The sequence below is a fragment of the Spea bombifrons genome, chromosome 4, assembly GCF_027358695.1.
Source record: "Spea bombifrons isolate aSpeBom1 chromosome 4, aSpeBom1.2.pri, whole genome shotgun sequence".
Lineage (NCBI taxonomy): Eukaryota > Metazoa > Chordata > Amphibia > Anura > Pelobatidae > Spea > Spea bombifrons.
The window spans coordinates 19,601,512-19,621,920 of NC_071090.1; the positions used below are offsets into that span (position 1 = coordinate 19,601,512).

General features: G+C 38.7%; 1 protein-coding gene across 1 annotated transcript; it reads left to right on the forward strand.

Moving 5' to 3' along the window:
* The first annotated feature begins 4,842 nt into the window (after positions 1–4,842).
* Positions 4,843–19,710, forward strand: DELE1 (DAP3 binding cell death enhancer 1). The gene is made up of 12 exons (XM_053462958.1): positions 4,843–4,917; positions 7,874–7,982; positions 10,336–10,459; positions 11,028–11,172; positions 11,294–11,437; positions 11,525–11,607; positions 12,699–12,801; positions 13,303–13,448; positions 15,145–15,297; positions 15,808–15,900; positions 18,258–18,417; positions 18,833–19,710. Exons 1-12 carry the CDS (start codon positions 4,887–4,889, stop codon positions 19,081–19,083), a joined length of 1,542 nt encoding a protein of 513 aa, XP_053318933.1. The 5' UTR covers positions 4,843–4,886; the 3' UTR covers positions 19,084–19,710.
* The last annotated feature ends 699 nt before the right edge of the window (positions 19,711–20,409 follow it).

Sequence of the window (20,409 nt, forward strand, 5' to 3'; positions counted from 1 at the left end):
AAGATCCAGGGACTCAAATATTTGCTTACTGAGATTCTGATTGTCCTTCAACAAGGATATGTCACCGCTATTAGCTGCCCTTAAACTCCAAGTAACCTCTGGGCATGTCTAATTTCTCCATTATCTGAGCTACACATGTGCGTAAGTAATATACAGCAATTTTAAACTACTTGTCAGTTTGTGCATTTGCCTTCACACAGACATCCATCGTGCACACATTTTAAATATCTATATCCCCACTTACACATATAAAAAGAGCTCTTTATGTTGCTCCATGGGCAACAAAATTATTATTCTCTACTATGTATAAACTCTGTGTGTCTACTTATTCTGGCAACCTAGACAAACTTCATGATCTCTAATGACTTGAATCAATTTTATCCATCGTGGCTTGAGCATCCTATAATGATGTTCTCCTAGTCATGATCCACTTACAATTCTACTAGTGGCTGGTGATTTGTTTGCTTTTTTAGGTACCTGTAGTAAATCTGGCTGCAGTTTCCCTAAGGGGAAGTGGCTGTCCGCCAAACATCTTCATCGAGTCACAGGTGTCACTGTCACAACAACCTGCTACCCTAACCCTATCATGAGGGTTCCTTTGAATGCAGGTCATTTCATTCTGTATGCCTCAGGATGTCCAATTGTTTCATGTTTATTTCAAGCATTATCAATATTAGCGTTCACAAACATGACAGTAGAGGAGAACGCACTTAAGCTGGTAATACCACATAATCCAGTTGTGTTGAAGTCCTTATCTGTTTTGGTCAATGGATCTTTAATGGCTCTCAAAACAGTCCTTGGGAACAACTAGTGGTTCTGGATTTAGATGTTACTTGATTGGTACACAAACATAACCAAAACATTTTTAATTGGCAGGCAGATAAAACCGAGAACCATAGTTGTACCCAAGGAGAACCAAGTTTGGTAGCTAAAGTTTACAGTTTACTAAACAAATCCCATTTTATTTTTAAAAATTTGCTAAGAACAGAATACTGAAATAAGCAACCCTGAAATGAGTCAGCCTGGAAACTGATTGCTTTGTATTTAGCAGCATCGCTGTACTATATTTTAACAGTTCCATTATTATACCTGGAAGTGAAGCCTACATTTTAGTTTTAATTATGTTGAATACATTCTGCTTTGTACACAGAAGTCAACCGTAGCAAAATAAATCACATATAAGCATTTGGTGCCTTGTGTCTGTAATATAAGCTCACGATCATTGCCAACGTGGCATGGAGATAAACCTCGAGCTTTCCTGGTCAATCAGCTGGATTTTGTCACTCCTTCAAAGAGCTCAAACTGATGCCAGACTTTCTCCCCCAACCTACATACACCCCTGCTGGAGACAGAACAGTGCAAGATTCCCATAATCGAGATAATTGGTGTCAGATTGAGTTTCAATCAAGCCCTGAATTTTTATTTCCCGAGCAAAGTGATTGCCATGACATCTCAATCTAAGGTCATTAGTAGGAAGAGACAGTCAGAGAGATGGATGTCAAACTAAAACTGATCATGAATGCATCAAGGGTGACAGAAACTCACAAGTTATATATATATATATATATATATATATATATATATATATATATATATATATATAGAAAGAAGAGATGGATTATCAAGTGAGTCCAAAAATAATGTGTCCTTGAAACCATAATATTCCAATTCTCACCATTTGCTTAGTGCACATTTTTAACTTTCTTATGCATAATCTATGATTGCATTCTTACCAGTAAATCACATGCTTCACCCGATCACAAAGAGGTGAATCTGATGACATTTTATGATGAGGCTTATCACAGACTGTCTTAGGCATGACTGATGATCAGAATAATTACTGCTGGAGGTAACACATTTTTCTAATTTCCCCCAAAATATCAGCCGTTTTTTTTTTTAGTAATGTTGATTTTACCAAATAATCAAAGAACTAAAGTTCAGGGGGACTGATGACCCTAAGAAAATTCTACAAAAAAGATGCATTTCTAAGAAAAGACTGCAAGTATAATAGTTTAAAAGAATAATGGCCGATTACTAAAAGCAGGTAACATATATCATGCCATTTTTGTGGTAGCCTGTATCTTTTCTTTCAGATAATCCCAAACAATAATCAAAAAATGATTTTATGTTATCTAAGTGGACTCTAACACATCTAGATGTGGACCTAACAATTTTACTGAATGGATAAAAAAAAGGATTTCATGTAATTTTTATATTGTTTATGTACCTTGCAGCATTTCCTGCAACAAGATTATTCTCCACAACATTATCTGATGAAAGTCTCCATTATACCAACTGCTTGGCAGGAAGTATAGGTCAAGAAAAGAGCCAATAAAGCATGTCTCTCTGATCCAGTTCTACACCAGTAGCCAAATGTTTGCAGAGGGGTGTCGCTCGGTTGCATCTGTCACCCAAACGGTTAAGCCAGTAATCCTTACCTTTACATTGTAGACTTGATTCCAAAGTGCTCAGATATTTAATGGGACAAATATAACATTGTTACTAATTTTAAAGAATATATTTAGGTTTAATAGCTATTGGTAGAAGAGGGAAATTCTAACATTATACTGAATCAGGATTGATCGCAAACGTCAAACATATTAATATTAAAAATCCTTTGCAATGCTGTTTGCTGTAGAACGATAACGTACAGACAAAGACTAGCATTCCCAGACTTCCATGGGCATAAAAACCAGCTAGTCTAATATAGTATTCTTAAACTTCTTGAATTACAAGCAGTGCCACCTTTCCTATATTTTATTCATGAATTAAATGTCCAGCTCAGTTGAATTTTACTGTATTTGCTGAAAAGAGAACTCTCACTGGTTTGAAGTCAGCCTCATTGATTATAGCACCAGGTTATTTCCAGACCTGAATAAAGTTACACTGATAGAAATCACTACATTTCAATTAATCTGCCTCTTTTAAATAACAGCTAAATGTAATTTATTTGGCTTCCTAGAGGATGACCTTTCTGTAAGAACAAACTGTATTATACCGAGCCCCAGGTGTCTCCTTGGAGAGCAGCAAGTGGCGCTCATAAGTGCCACTCAGATACTTGGCCAATCGCTGGTGGAGATGCGGTCAAAGATGTCTGTCCAGCTGCACTTATTCCTATCTTGCAAACAGGTGCAAAAATAAACACGCCAAAAAATATTAACTGCCAATGCACCCCTTCTCTCTGTCCTTTGATTTGAGTCTGTCTCTAACAGTACATGAGCTAGACATGTCCATAAAGCACTCTCACTTGACAGTGATGATCTTACAGAAAGTTCAAAAGGGTGCGTGAGACCAGTAAGAATCAATGGACTAGTATTTTTGAAAGTGATGTGGAGCAATTACTAATTTGCAGAACTTGTTTTTATAAACACACCATGATATCTCCATAGCTTTTTAGCTTTCCATGCTGGTGATCAATCTCTTTCTAGATCTAGAATCGGAGTTTCTCATATTTATTTCTCAACAAACCCTAGAAGTACAGCTTTAATTATTAACTATGATACACAACACTGTTTGGTACAGTATGTGCTGTTTACCTTCTGCACTATGGAATATGATGGCTCTATATAAGTGAATAAAAAATAATCTTCTATGTTTCTAGACTTGTTGCAGTTAGATACTTGATAATGGCCTGGGTCCTGTTGAGGGGCAGGTAAGCAGGTACAAAATTATACTATACAAAATATCTAAAATATGGTGAAAAATTGAAAAAGCACCTTTTCTTTTATTTTGAAAATATTTACTCCTCTACAAAAGCTAATCAAAAAAACTGCTAAATAGATTCTACTATTTGTCCTGAGTTTAGAAATACCCAATTTTATTTTTTTGTAAGTTTTAGGGCAATAAGTGGCATATTGCTATTTCAAAACCAGTTTTTTGTTTTCCAAAACTGGTAATTCTGCGCCCATGTGCTATTTGAGATTTCTTTGGAGCCCGTCACTTCAATTCAATACCTTCAAGTGCTAGTATGTTAACACATTTCATGTGCTAATTCTACTACCAGTCTTTGTCAAACTTTGCGGTAGTATTTAATTTTAGTGGGGGGTTTTAAACACATTGCACTTCAGGTATGGATTTACAGCCCTTAGTATATGTCACTGTCAAACAATACTTCAATACGTGTTCAGCAACATCTCTTGAGTACAGTGATACCATCTGGCTGTTTGGAGGCCAAAGGGCCACATTTGGAAGGTGCGCACTCTGTCCCCTGATATGCCTTATACCCCCTATTGACTGTCATAATTAAATTGTTTTTTATTTCAAAAGAAAAAAGACATTTGAGTTTGATGGTTTTGTGGAGATATATATATATATATATATATATATATATATATATATATATATATATATATCAGACACACATTATTATTATGGCTGATAAGGCTGTAGAACACTGATACACTGCACAAAAAAACACAAGCTTCTAGAAAATAAGGACATCAGGAGAGGAAAGGTGGATTTGGGTCGTTTGGAGAGACGTTTTGGGAGACACGATCCATGCTTATAATAGCTCATTGACATCTAAGCAAAAGTAAAGAATTAAATTATTAGAAAAACGTTCTTTTTTTCTAATTCTAGTTCAACTGTTCTTAACGAGTTCAAGGAGCATTAATAAAATCAACTTCTGTGTAAATTACATGTAAGTTCACCTTGGTGTAAAACACACAAAACTTTCTTTTCCATGGAAACTAATGTATGGGAAATTTTCCAGATTTAAGCATGCCCGCCTTGCTCACATGACATTTCTCTTACCGGTCTAGCCGCCAATCTATGTTTCTATGGTACAGCCGGAGACTCTCTAGTCAAAAAAACACACATCTATGGTGAATTGCTGGCTGCGCATGCGCATCGGACTCAAAGCCGTCGGAATCGGCCCGAGCGGCGGAATGTGGCGGATATCGGGGGCCCTGGCCAGGGGTAAGAGCCAAAAGACAACCGGAAGGGGGCACTATGCTAAATGACGGGTGTATTGCGTAATATGTGTAACCCACACCATGCATAAAACCTGTGTCACCAAGGTTAACCAGGTGTCACGGTGGGGTTTTGTGTGTCCATAGCAGACCATGCAGTGGCCTATAGTACACCGTCCAGATGTTGTTTACGGGACCTTTTCCCAGGCCACCGTTATATGTCATTCGGTTATATTATATATATATTATATTATATTACATTTAAGAAGGTGCGATAGTTTTCTCTAATCGAAGTGTCAGAACAGAACTTGTTATGATTACCTCATTTTTTGGGAAGGAAATCATGGTTCTGATATTACTTTTATGGTATGTTGAATACTATGGGCACATGTCACCTGTATATCTGACACTCATTGTCTTTTAAGTTTATGGGTAATATTTAATTAAAAAAACAACAACAAAGTACATGTTTGAATTCTTGATAAAATAGCGCTGTTGCTGGGTAAGTCACCAAGCAGCATTTCAGATTTAAAAGGACAGTACTGCCCCTTACAGCTCCACCAAGAAGAATGCATATAAAAGTACTTTACTTGGTGGGGGCACATATATATATATATATATATATATATATATATATATATAATGCAGGGATAGTGATGCTAACCTCTGACCCCCTCTATGTGGATATGGTTATGATTGGATGCAAGAGCTAAAAAGCTGGTACCTTCACACCTACGGTTGGGAAGAAGGGCAGATGCTTCCCGAATCACAATGGTGATTGACAGATCTATGATCTGTAGAAGGCGAGGATCTTGTGACTGCACGGTTATTTATTGACTCAATATTTAGCTCTGCTATGTATAGTGTCCATAGAGGTTGACCACCCATCTGCCAATCAGCCCCTGTGTCTATGGCAGGCTTGTGCAACAAGGAACTGATAAGAGGTTTATAGGTCAATTTTACTTCTTTTTATACACAGAGGAAACGGTACTTTCCAAAGTAAAGGTTGTCTCAACACTCGTAATAATATGGAAACTAGCCAAAGATCCGAACAAACAACTGTTCAGCACTAGAAAGGCTTGTGTTTTAACAGGCCTTTTTTTACGCAATCATATTGACTTGCTTAACGTCACGGTCACACCTCTTTCCTGGCCTTCACCAGTTCTGTAAGATGTTCTGAACAACTCCTCTCCCGCAGAGCCCCGTGCCATTAAAATCAATTAGAGCGCTTTCTGCACATGCGCACAGGGGTCTCAAGAGACCCTCACTTACAGTTTTTGCAGAGCCGTCCCTGGAGCTGACTGGCGGTAATATATAAGTTGCAAGGAGATGGATTTTGCCCAGGTGGTGGGCAAAGGGGCACTGCCCATGCATTTGCAACAAAATAGTGTTACAAATGTTTGCATATCACCGTTGAACGCCCAGTCCCATCTTTGACATGCTTCTTTAATGAATGTTTTGCCTTATTTATATTTTTTTGCCAGGGACACTCAATTGTCATGTGTCGTAAGAGAAGGCACTGATAGGCTGTTGCCGTAGAAACTGAAAAAAATCTTGTTAAAAGTTTCTGTGGTATTTTTTATGATGATTTTAGAGGAATGACTAAAATTCAAACCTTACTTTTTATATAAGGAAGGTTACAGTTTCTTACCTCCCAACATTTGAGGTGTTCAAGTCGGGGCATCTGTTTTGGGGATATGGCAGGGCTGGGAGTGGATGGACTGTTGGCATGGGGTTTGGCGAGGCCAGATGCAGGACCACCCGTCTGCCATATGAAGAACCACTGGAAGGTCCTCATGAGCCCCGCTCCCTGTAAAACAGGACTGTGCCTGAAGATCAGGAGTGTCCATTGAAAACCAGGACACTTGGGAGTTATGCAGTCAGACACAGTATATGCCGTAGTCGAAATCCTGTTTGACAAGCTTTGTCACAGGGACCCCGGTTCAAAGTCTACGTTGCATACAAGGCTTTCATAGTCGAATGTCCTTCAGAAATCCTGTCGTTGCCTGCCCCTGCTGATAAATAATGAAATGATGGAGTGACTGTTCCTTTAACCTAAATCCATTTGTCACATTTGATTAATTACATTTTAACGAACATAATGTAATGATTGTGTTCTGCTTCTCTTGGCGTCTGCCTCGCTCTCTCCTTTAGCCATTAGAGGCCTGACCATCTGTGCAACATTTGTAATTACAACACAATGTTGGAATCATTTGCCGTGGTATTTTGTTAGCGTGTGATTACTGAAGCAGCGCCGCTTCGAGTTGTTATTAAATGAATAGTTTAATTGTACTTTACATGGTTGCCTTTAAAACATGTATGAGTATGTTTAAATATTGATGGTGGAAGGGGAGGAGTATAATCATTTATTCGGAAACCATTAAATTTCAAATGAGCCATTAAGAACACCGTGACACATATGCGATGGCACCGATACAATTTGTCATGCGGTACGGCTCGGGGGAGCATGTTTTTAAAAAAAAGTTGGAAAAGGCAGGGGAGTTCCGATATCGAGTCTCACTTCACTATTCATTATGAGGGGCCAACAACGGCAGGTTTCTCCAGCTTGAAGGGCAGAACTGGTCATGCATAAGGCATAATGTAATGGTCAAGAGGACTAGCTGATATAAGTATGCATTACGCAGGGCCAGCCAAGCTCTCCCTGCAGTAGAAGCGTATTGAGGATTGGCCTTCATAACCTGTAGTGAAGCTAAGGAGAAAAGTACTTAATAATTCTTTCTGGCAAGGGTTTGGACATTTATCAGTACTAGGAGTCATGCTGCGAAAATTCAACAGAATTAGAAGTGAAGAAACCTCCATGATTTAAATTGACTTTGTCCCTCACTAAACAAAAGTGCCCCTGAAGTGTGGTCACCCTACAAACTGGTCACACGTAAAACTAACCAGCTAGAGCTTTTGTTCTTCTCATAATGTACGGTTTACCTTTTCTTTGTTCTCTCCAGCCTTCAACCGCTTCCATGTTGTGAATGTAAATGGATGTGTACACGGCGAGGCAGAAGCCTTGGGACAGTCTTCTCTCCTTCCGCTAGGGCAGAATGCTGGCAGCAAAACGTACGTATTAAGTTTTATGAACACCGGACCACCTTCTGTAGTTTTCTTTTTAATGCTGGATAACTTCATGAGTCACTTTTGGGGTATCCTACTAGAAAATCAGTTCAGCTTTAATGTAAAGAAATCAGTCACTTATGGAATTGATTTGGACACGTGAGGTTTCCATTACCACCTGAATATCTGCTCCTGGCTCCTAAAATGAAAGCTATATCCTAATTTATTGATACATTTGCCAAGCCACCTTCTTCAAGTCTATTGAAACAGAGATCAATGAGTATTACATGCAGGATTTCACAGTAGCCTTATTCTCCGAAGATGTACTGTATTCTCCCAATTATAGACCTCAACACTGTAGTTTGGCGCCATAAAAGTGCACTCTTATACAATCTCTCACGCTTTATCTTAACGTCTCCCTAACTTCTCCGCTAACCGCTTCTTATCTTGCCTTTTCTAGTTCTTTTTCGTCTTTCTTCGTAAGCTTCTGCCCGGTATCAGCTCTGTTATCCAGACACTTCAGCAAAAGGGCAGAGCCTCCGCTCAAACCCTCTCCCCGGTTTGAAGGAACGGGGAGAGGCTGTCCACTCCAAGAAGCCAAAAAAATTGCAAAAGGATTTGCAGAGAAGGAGAGGTGCACTTTTTCTTCTCTGTATATCCGTTAAATAATGTATAGTGTATGTTGAATAGTGTGTGCGTGTGTATAAGCGTGGGGTGTTAGTATGATAGGCTGGTGTTGTGTGCGTTACTGTATGGCATTAGTGTGTATGTTATTGTGTGCAAGTCTATGTTGGTGTATGATGTTAGCATGAATATATGTGTGTGACTGGTGATACCATGTGTGTGTGGGTGATTGTGTGTCAGCGTACAGTGTTGGAGTGTCATGGGTGAGCCTAGAGTTAGTGGTGCCTGGGGGATGGAGATGAGGAGCAGGAGAAAGTGTGTAAGTGTGTGGTGTTAGAGTGAGTGGTGCATATCATGATGGAGGGGAGATATGCACGGAAATACATGGTGCCTGTCGTACTGTTTTACATACACATTCAATGAGCTGTTGGCAAGGAGAAGTTCAAGTAGAACTAATGTTTTCTGCTGTTGTGTTAGTGGAAGTTGAGAGGCAAGGTGGAGGTGGTAAATCCTGCAGAAGAATCTGTTTCATTATGGATCTTATGTTCTATATATACGCCAGTGTGGCATTATTCCAATCACACTATCTCTTTCTGCACTGGAGAAGTCCATTTCACCAATCATCCTGACAGGAGAGCGATAGGTGAATGGCTTTCCAATGTTCTTCCGAAAAGGTCACCTCTTGCACGCTGCGCCGAAAGCAATGAACAGTGACCGATAAATCAAAAAGCAATAATGATTATGGGCATTGCCCCCATTCTCCTGAAAATGAGCATTCTGTGCTGTTTAATAATCATGTCTTTATTTCTAGGAAAGTTTCAAGCTTCTAAAACAAATGACTAATGTTACGTTGCTTTATCTGTGTTTGCTGTTTTTTTGGCACTGTTCTCTCCTCTCTACGATCCTTAATCTTGCCGTAAGAACTGCATTGAAACATGCGCTTTGACAGGATGAGGACGTTCTGACGGGCCGGCTTTTGGTTTTGGTCTGCCATAAATCCTTTCGCCTCATGTTCTTCTTTTATTTTTTCTATCACGCATTTGAATTCATGGAGTCTATCCGCCAGAACTCGGACTAAATAATATTTTCTAGCACTTTTGTTTTCTTTCAGTACTGAGCTATCCTCGTATGCCTTATGCAGCACAATAGCTTCTCGTGTGAGTCTGTTAATCATTGGTGTTGTTAAAAGCACTTGTTGGCAGTGGTGTTTGTGTTTTCTTGTGTATCTGGTTCTTCAGTTCATCTTTTTGGCTTCAGAATTCTCGAAAATAGTGATTCCAGTTTACAGAAATAGATTGTGTGGAACATCAAAGGGAGAGGCTGGAAGTTTTTAGTTGAGTTGGCGAGCTTTAGATAAATAGCAGATTAAGGGGGCAGTTTCCATCACCCCTCTTCACAGCCTTTCCCTACCAGCTTCTTAAGTCTTGCCACTCTGTCCAAACCATGATTTACACAATCGCAGAATTAATCTTTGATACAATTGCTTTAAATTGGCTTCTACTTGGGTCAAAGTGAAGAGGAAATTCGCAGTTTTTTGTTCTCAAAGCCTTGACCTGTTGACATCGGCAGTTGCATTTTCCATGCTTTCTTGTTTTGGGCAGGGAAAGGGTTAATCATAACTTGGCCCTTGGTGCATATACAATAAGGTGGAGACCCAAGGGTCAGACTGAAGGTACTTGTAATCCATGTGAACTGAGTGTCCACTTATCAGTTCTTCACTTCTAAATTTTTGCAGTTACACATTGACCACAATTGGACCCCAGAATGATCAAAATGGACAGGACCAGAAGAGAAAAGGGACATACAAGTCCTGCACTGACCATCTACCACAACACACTGTACTGGATGTTTTTGGATGGGTAAGAGAAAAACCCGTTTGATTAAAATAAGAAAAGAAATCACAATTACCGTATTTGCTCGATTATAAGATGACCCTCATTATAAGACGACCCCCCAAAATTTTAATATTAAGGAAAACAAGAAAAAGCCTGAATATAAGACTACGCTATAAGAAAAATGTTTTACTAGTAAATATTAATTCACATGTAAACTATTTTTCATATTTCCTTTTATTTGCCAACCTGCCCCCAGTTATGCACATCTGCCCTCCAGATATGCCTTTTAACCCCCTATATGCCACTCTGCCTACAGAAAATTCCTTTTAACCCGCTATATGCCACTCTGCCTACAGAAATGCCTGTAAACAGAACTGTCATCTCTGGTCGCCTGCCGATTAGTGAATAAACATTGACTTTGACAAAAAAAAGAGACAATTTTCTCTTTAATTCTTCATGCTGTAAAACCTCAAACCTTTACTTTGCCATCTGCCTTGCTTTTGGTTCAAGACGCTATTATTCCTATCCCAGGCATGTTTAAGTCATTTAAGAAGAACATAACGTGACCAACCCGTTTCTGTCTGTGTCTCAGGGTGCCATAGCTGTGTTTTTCCTGCATTTGGCCCGCCAACTGTCCTTCCAGAATGCTGTTCCTGGTTCATCTCCAGAAGACAGATGCAGTCGAGTGCCCTGCCTCAAACAAATCCTCGCCTCCCTTGCACAGACCCAAGACTCTGGTAAGTGCAGCACGTCGGAGATGCTTATGCCTCCTATGCTTATGCCACTATACAGTCCTCGATGTATAGTGTGAGACAGTCTATACCGGGAAACTCTTTATAAGCTATGTTCATTTCTCAGGTTTGAAGCGCAGCATTATTCCAAAAGAAGCCCAGGCATCTGTGTGGAAAAACATCCCTTTACAAAGTGAGGCCCCAGTGCAGCAAGTTCGGCCTTCAGACTCAGCTTCTGGATATGGCATTCTTCATCTGTCTGCCGATCAAGGTAATATGCCTATTGGTTAATTGGTTTAATGTGGTTTAAACCGAAAAAATCTCTTCTTGTTTATAACGTCTCATGTACTCATTGCAGACGAGTCACCGATTGATATCAGCAAAGAGGGCAGATCCACAACCGAGATATCAACCGATAGCAAGGAGGCTTCACAACAAAAGGTAGCTTCATCCGACTGACTGATCCATTATAGAGTAGAGGTGTAGGTCTGTCCTACTAACATAGCAGGTAAACTGACTGAAATAGTTACAGTTACACTTGATATTTTATGAACATGGGGCTTTTCATTCACTGAGTGCAGGACATTGTCAGAAACTCCAACTCACGTATTCACTATTGCTAGCTCACACTTGCACTCGTATAACACTGGACTTGCCTCAGAGTTGAGTAAATGCAAGTTGAGATCAAAACATAAGCAATGGAATCTATTTGTGTATATATAGGTGTGTGTGTGTGTGTGTATATATATATATATATATAAAGTCCAAAAATAATTACCGGCACTCCAGGGACTTTGCAAATGACCACACAAACAACTTCGGTTTTTAAGTCAACGTTTCAGTCTTGTTTATTACAGACTTTCATATGTCCTGATGAAAGTCTGTAATAAACAAGACTGAAACGTTGACTTAAAAACCGAAGTTGTTTGTGTGGTCATTTGCAAAGTCCCTGGAGTGCCGGTAATTATTTTTGGACTTTATATTATTTACTGCTGCAGTTATTTGGCACCGGGCAGAAATTTGGCATTTGGAGTGCAATTGTTAATTTTGGACTTTATATATATATATATATATATATATATATATATATATATATATATATATATATATATATATATGTTTATTTGTGTATGTACTATGTATATATCTATCTATATATATCTATCTATATATATATATAAAGCTTTGTGAGTGTCAGCATGCAAGCTCTGTCAAGCAGGTTCAGTCAAGCTAACTTAATGGGCCATGCAATGTTTTAGTGAATAAAGCCAAAAGGATTGAAATCCTGATTCATAATAGAGCGATCCAAACCAGCATATTGTTAGCTGGAAGAACAGATATAGCAGGTTTAGATTAAAAATATCTTTAATGTGTCTTTGGAATTTCTTAATTTAATTCATTCAAATTAAATAGGGTTCTAGAAGAGAATAAAGCTATGGGAAAAGTATACTTTTTATGCATAGTTGCTAAACCCTTATTGTAATCTTTGAGACTAATATCCATAATCTAATCCAAATCTGCTCACCTTTCAGATTCTAGATTTAGAGGAAGACTTTGGGGAATCTCTACAGTCTGCGTCATCTCGGCTCTTAGAAGTGACTGAGAACAGCATGCCTGTGGTGTTGAATATTTTTGGTAACTTCATACTGTGGTTTTTTTTGTTGTTTTTTTTAATTGTATTCTTTAGTTTAATCTCTGAAAATCTACATTTAAAAGCAGGTCACGTGTCTCAGTGTTTAGTGTTAAAGATACAGAGTTTAGAATGGGTCTGATCTTACCATCTAGGAGCCAGCAATAGACACGGCTATATGTTCAGTGCTATATGGGGTCACTATATTGGTTGTTCCTCAGAATAAAACAGAGCAGGCTTTGTGCTATTAATCTCCCTTAAATCTGTCAAGTGATGTAGGCAACATTAGCTATGGAAAGGTAATAATGGATCATGATCCATCCTGCAGAAGGCCATGACACTGTTCGCTGCTGGCACAGTAGTAAAACATCTTAATAACTTTACACCTTGACTACAGTTGCAGAAAATTCTGTGTACATCCCGGAGTGGATTATGCACAATGCATCATGGGTTTCCACGAATTACTATTTTTGCTTTTCTGTACTGAAATGTATGTTTTTCCACAGGAATTGTCAGCGCCAGGAATAGTGCCGATTACAAAGCAGCTTTCCGCTTCTTCCGAGAGTCGGCAGGGAGCGGCTATAGTAAGGCCCAGTACAACACGGGGGTCTGCTACGAGCAAGGAAAAGGTGTCTCCAAGGATATAACCAAAGTACGTTATTCTGATTATTATTTGGTAAACAGAAGCACATCTGAGATGTAAGGAAAGTAGAACATAAAGCATAGCAAAACATGGCAGTCTCTAGTCTAGTCTTACACGGGTAAAATTCTATCTCTGAGCCTCGCTGTGAAGCGTCCAGGCCGAGAAGCTGATTCTTGTGATACCAGTCAGGAGAAAACGCATGTAGGGTACGTAAACAGTTAATTTTAAAAGAGCAGTCTGTCTTAAGCTGGAGGGCTTGGATCAGCAGGACCAGTTTCATAGAGTAGATGTGATAGAAAAGCTCTATTTTAGCTGGAACCCTCAGGCTTGCCTTTAATATTAAGCTTTAGCTGATCCGTCTGGGACCCGTTGTGAGTGAATTGAACCAACTGCACTGCTTTGTTGGCACCGTTTGAGTCCCGGTGAATTCATCAAGGAGCTCGGCAATCGAACACGAGAGATTTACTACAGGAAGCTCGGTGGCAACTGATTTCAACTAAACAGCGGCAGTGCTCAGTCTACAGGTTCCTTCCTGATTAATTTTAGGAAGAGGTTAGGGTCGCTAAGAATCAATATGTGTGAAAAGATATTTCTTTATGTGAAAGGAACTAATCAAGTGCTGCCTATTTCATTTCACTTACATAGAAACTACAGCTATTTTTTATATTTTTAATATTATACACGAGAACCAAGATTTTTTAAATATTGTGTTTTCTGTTTTAAAACAGTTTGTTTTCACATAATATAAGGTTTTGACATTGTTAGTCCAATTTGCTAGGCAAGCATGCTTAGTCACACTGCCTTGTGCTAGGGTCTTAATCAGCCAGAAGGACCCTCTTACACACGAAATGAAAGATAAACAGGACTTCATTAGCATTGCCATAAAGAATCAACCCCCTGTAGTGTTTGAGCGGGCAAAGTCACTCAAAATGTCACATTACTTACAACATTAGATAAATACGATGTGATGGCGTATTCAAATTATTCAGTCAAAACAGTTGTTAACAAGTATGTAACATTTTGTGCTTACGCTGCGTTATTGTTACTGTTATCTACCCGTCTGGGGAGGCTGTCGCCCTACGCCTTTCCCCTCCGGGTCTCTTAATGGTGCTGCGGTATCTTGTGCGAGGGATGTGTGTCTGATTTGCATATGCTGCTTTTGCCAGTGGTACAAGCTTTATTCTGACCACGTTGTGTATTTCGCTTGTACGCCGATGTAGATACTTTTGGTCTACCACGATGTCACTGTTTATGTTTCTACGTGTATCCTCACCACTGTGCAATGCGTTATTCTGTCATATGTCCAACCGTATTGGATGTTTTTTGTTATTTCTGTATATGACACTCTGTATTGTGTTTATTTTCCCAAACGTGCAATAAACAGAGAATTGAAAAAAAAAAAAAAAAAAGTATGTAACATTTTGTGTGCTTTATTGCTATTTATATTAGTTAATTTCAGATGTAATTTTATTGTGCCTGATGTTAGGAAATGCTAACCATCATGTTAATTTATATGGACATATCCCCTGGCCATGCCGCCTCTAGATTGTAAGCTTGGGAGCCGGGCCCTCTTTACCTAATGTATATCTTTGGCTTTGTGTGTCAGTTCTAGTTTTGTCGTATACCCTTTGAATGTATGGACCGTAAGATGCACTGCATGAATTGTTGGAGTTATATAAATAAATTATTATTTTCTGTTTTGCAGGCTGCTGAATATTATCTCCTGGCTGCCAAGGGAGGGCATACCCAAGCTAAGTATCGATACGCCCGCTACCTCTTGCGCCCTGAAGCCGGGCGAGAAGATTCACTGATTGCTATACAGATGCTTCAAGAAGCAGCTCAGGCTGGGCTCAAAGAGGTTGGTGTTTAAAGGGATCTGACAATTGTTCTGTAATGAAATAAGCTACACATGTAAAGGTATAAATATATCCGTCATGGCGTGCCTTTGGAGGTAACTTTCTACCAACTTTGCTGAATGTGACACTTTGCTACTTAAATACAGCACTAGAAACGTTGTTCCTTGTAATGTCAATAGCTGAGACCTTTCCATAAATAATTATTTAATAACATCTCATTCATCCTTTTTGCTGGGAACACTTAATTGCCATGTGACGCAAAAGCAGCCACTGATAGGCTGTTGCCATAGAAACTGAAAGAAAACACCATAACGATTTCTGTTGCTTTACGTGATTAACCCTTAAGATGAAAGAATATACTGATGCATCTGCTAAGGTTAATTTGATTGACATGCTAATGTAAGAGTCCAGTTATAGTTTTTTAACATTGGTATTAATTGGTGTGGAACAGTTCTGTTCTATTCATATCATGCAGCATAATGCAGAATGGTTTTGTTCTATTTCTCTTACAGGCTCAAGCCTACTTAGGAGTTTTTTATAGCAAAGAGCCCCGTCTGGATCTTCATAAAGCTGTAAGATACCTGCGGATGGCAGCTGAAAATGGGGTAAGCATGAGATAAAATCCCGGTCTGTGTAGATTAAACAGGAAGAAGGTAAAGGAAAACTTCTATCTTACAACTGTTTCTCAAACGTAGGTAAAATGTAGTGGTTAATGGAGGTACTGCAAATCGTGTGTGGGTGATTATTATTATTATTATTATCTTTTATTTATATAGTGCCAACAGTTTACGCAGCGCTTAATACAATACATAAATTCAAGGGATATGACAAGACAAGAATTGACAGACTAAGACAAACCGATACATTTGGTGGAGAGAGCCCTGTGCGAAAGCTTACAATCTAGAGGGAAATGGGGTGATAAACATAAGGCATAGAGAAAGGGTGAGAGGTATTGTGGTGGTTGTATCGATGACAATGTTCTAGCAGCTAAGATGGTATGCTTCTCTGAAGAAGTGGGTTTTTAGATGTTTCTTGAATGTCGATTATGGGTGTATTCTATTAAATACAAGCTTACAGAGAAAATAACATTTCACTAGGGTTTATTCACCAAAGATTGACTTAATAGGAAAGTGATGGTTCAAACTCAATGAATTAATCACACAATCTGAAAAGCTAACCCTGGTGACTTGCTCCACAAGAACGCCTTAGCTGGTCCTGCATGATGTATGGTTTCATCGAATAGGTGCTTTTTTGAATAGAAATAAATATTGGGGACTCTGTCACACTGTATGGCCATATATTGCTTAGTCTGCCACTACATGAAAGCACCCCAAGTTCTATGAGTCGTATCTAATTTCCATGGCTATAGTGCTTACCAAGGAGCTGAGTCAGTGGGACTGTGCTGCATTTCAACCCAAATAAGACACTCAAGCAATTTAAAGTCTTCTCTGGACACCAATAGTGTGGAACGTGTGAGCCAGAAGGGGCTGCTCAACCCTAAGGAGATGGTTGGCGCCTGCAGATCTACACAGCAAAAAATATACAGAAAAGGAAACGCACAACCTAAAAAGCAAAAAAGGCATACATTCAGATTGTCAGGTTGCTGCTAGAATAATACTGACTTCATTGTACATTATCAAACCCAGTGCCGTGCAAAGGAAAGTAAAATTCATAGTCAAACGAAGAGTTGTAAGGAAATCACATGCATTATACAGTGCTAACAAAACTCTTCTTGCAGATATTCCGTATTGAGGTCAGGCAGATGCAATGTTCAGCTGTCCTTTCAAATGCCTGTTGTAGTGAACTTACTCCTTTTATTTAGGGAAATCATAGTTGTGAAAAATATTTTAGAAACAGTATAACAATCACATATATTTATTAGACGTTCAGTGAAAAAAATAGCAACAAATCAAGTCCCTCAAGAATTACAATTTACCATATTTTGTATTTATATATATTTGGCCCATGAAGTCGTCTGCACATGTTTTGTGCTGCAAAGACTTTAATCAGTCCTTTGTCTCCTCTTAGATACAGTATAGCCATATGCCTGTGCCATGCTTGTGTGAATTCCCTTGCTGTATAAACCTCTACGATATCTGTTGGAAACACTCATCTACCACCTTTTTCCTTACATTATAACCAAGACCCTTTCATTTTAACATCTTTTCTTTTTTCATCATATGAATCGGTGACAGGTTTTGATCTTGTGCTATATCACAGAGAAATACATAAAAAAAGAAAGAAGGAAACCTCAACCCGAGGCAGCAGCAGGAGGAGAGATAGAAATAAGATAGGATAGGAAGAGGTTATTTGAGGCTACTGAGGAGAACAATTGCAATAAGTAGTTTTACCACCACATGGTGCTTCAAAAGAGAATTTGTGTCCATCTAGTACTATACAGGGCTATAAAAGTCATAAAGTAAAGGGACAGAGACCAAAAAAAATCAGGCGACTCACTCACATTATATATAATATATATATATATATATATATATATATATATTATATATAATCACACATACACAGATTGTGCCTGAGGACACATCTGAGGACAGGGTGCCTGATAGGTCACGTGTCCATATGCAGGTCAATGGCGGTCAGGGCTTGACTTGGTAGGAGGGGTGAGGATGCTTTCTGATCAGCTTGAAGGGTCATTCCAGCCATCATATGCATTTTAATGTTAATAACAAGATTTTGTTGTGTCCCCTTTAATATGCATTGTTTGGTAAAACTCCTGTCTGGGAGACTTGGGTGACGCTTTAAGGTGTGTAACTCAGCATATTTAGGGAGTGAAATGTACTTTATGGCAGCAGTCTACAGGTTCTCTATCACAAGAGAAAAAACTAATGTTATGGCTTCTAACTTTGGTGGCAAATGCCTCTGTGTAATCATGGTTTTATGTCCCTACACCAGCAAGATAACATGATTGCTGCATGATCACCTAATCTTGTCTTCCTATTAGGATGTTCAAAGCAGGTATTACCTCGGAGTCTGTTACGAAAAAGGGTTTGGAGTTCCAGCTAGCAGGCAAGAAGCTTTGCGGCATTATGAAAGGGCATCGGAAACCGGTCACGGGCCAGCCCAGCAGAAGATGCTTGAGATGAATCAGGAGCTAGCAGAAGGTATAGACATAGACAAAAATAGTCATTGCGCAACTTATTTTTGGACTCGGGCTCCTTCAGAGAACTAGATCCAACCTATTATCTCCCAGTCTAGACGAATGTTCCATACATGATCTAGTGTTTTTTTTGTTTTTTATTATATTGGAATATGGGGTGGTTTTTAATTAAATAAAAAAACACTTTAATATATATAATATAAATATGGTCACAATAATAATACACCCACAGAATATACAATGATCTGTAAAAATCAGTCTAGCCATGTACTTGTTGCAGAAGCTTTGAAGGATGAAGGAGACCTCTTGATATTTTGCCTTTATTTAGCTCAGCTCCTTCCTGTTGCTTTAGTCATACACAATGCTTCATTTCCTTCAGTTCCAGTGCCATTAAGTTTTTTTTTTTTCATCCTTTACAGGAGAGAGCCCTCCTTGTGTAAGTCTCAAAGCAGCTGCTTCCAGTCCCTGCCTTCCTGTTTTGGATCGTGTGAGCGTCCTGACAAGAGCTGGCAACAGATTGTCCGTCAACAGGATGAGAGGCATGGGTTTACCTCACTCCCTAAGCACCGGCAATCTCTTGGCAATGTCTACAGCAGACACCGGCAACTACAGCCATGTAACCAATGTCTCGCCACCGCTGACATCTCTCAGAGCCATTGGGGTCGGATGACTAGCCTCAGATATGGCAGATCAGCGCACAATTAAGCTAGAATCACTGTGAGGAGCTTGAATGGACTGAGCTCCTACTGCCCTCGCAATGACTGACGTATAAGTATATAAGTATAGTCTTTAAGAATGGTCTTGAACATGTTTGCCTGTTATCAGGTGATAGCAGACGTTGAATGTTTGCCTGTTATTTCTGTGTTCTAGCTCTGAAGCACTTTGAACAATTTATAAATTGTAGCACTTGTTCTTATGAAGCTTAAAAGCACCGCAACAATTTGGTTTGATTAATTAAAGAAACAAACCAAATGTAATCAGGTTTCACAGAACCATGAAAAGGGTCTCTTTTATACCTTAATTTTAAGAGACCACACAGCTAATAATTTATTCTCAGGATGTCCAAGGAAAATGTATCCTTTAAAAAAAAAATGTTTGATATTTGGTAATTTTGTATAAGGAAATTGCTTACATAAAAACTATTTTATTGGCAGTTCTGTTTTTTGTGATGATCGGTCATAATATAATCAATTCGTGAATATTTGAGTTTGCAATCAATATCATGTCCAAAGGTTGCAAATACAAACATGCATTTTCCTTTGCAACAGTAATAAAGAGCAATTCTGCATTTATCATATTGCTGTGATAAACAACTATTATCACATACTGAGCCCTTCACAGTGCATCCCATGCATTATTATTATTATTATTATCTTTTATTTATATAGCGCCAACAATTTACGCAGGGCTTAATACAATACATATATTCAAGGGGTATGACGAGACGAGAATTGACAGACTACGACAAACCGATACATTAGGTAGAGAGAGCCCTGCGCGAAAGCTATGTATCCTTTACATTTTCTTAAGCGGTATTACATAATAATAGCAAAATGTCTGCCGCCGTGGCATTCATTCAAAGTAATTTAATATGACCCTTATAAAACAATTAGATTGATGATATGTTCTATCTGCTTGGATTATAGAAGTAAATGTCATACACATAGTTTTTAATATTCAAATGCCTCTTTCACTTTACCAAACTCTTAATTTCCCAACAAAGTATTATTTTTATATTATTAATATAATCGTATTATTATGAGATTATTCATCCCAATAAAATTGAGACACAACTTTAGTTAAATAAAGTGAATGTGGCAAATGACACCAACATTAAATAGTCTAGTGTTTAAAACCTAGAGGACTATAAGTTGATGACATGGTTTGTTAGTTTTTCAGGCAGAAACCACAATCGGTGGTGGCTGTAGCTTTATATATAATAATAATCAAGTATCCAAACACCTAGTGTTTATGAAAGCTGAGGTCAAGAATTACA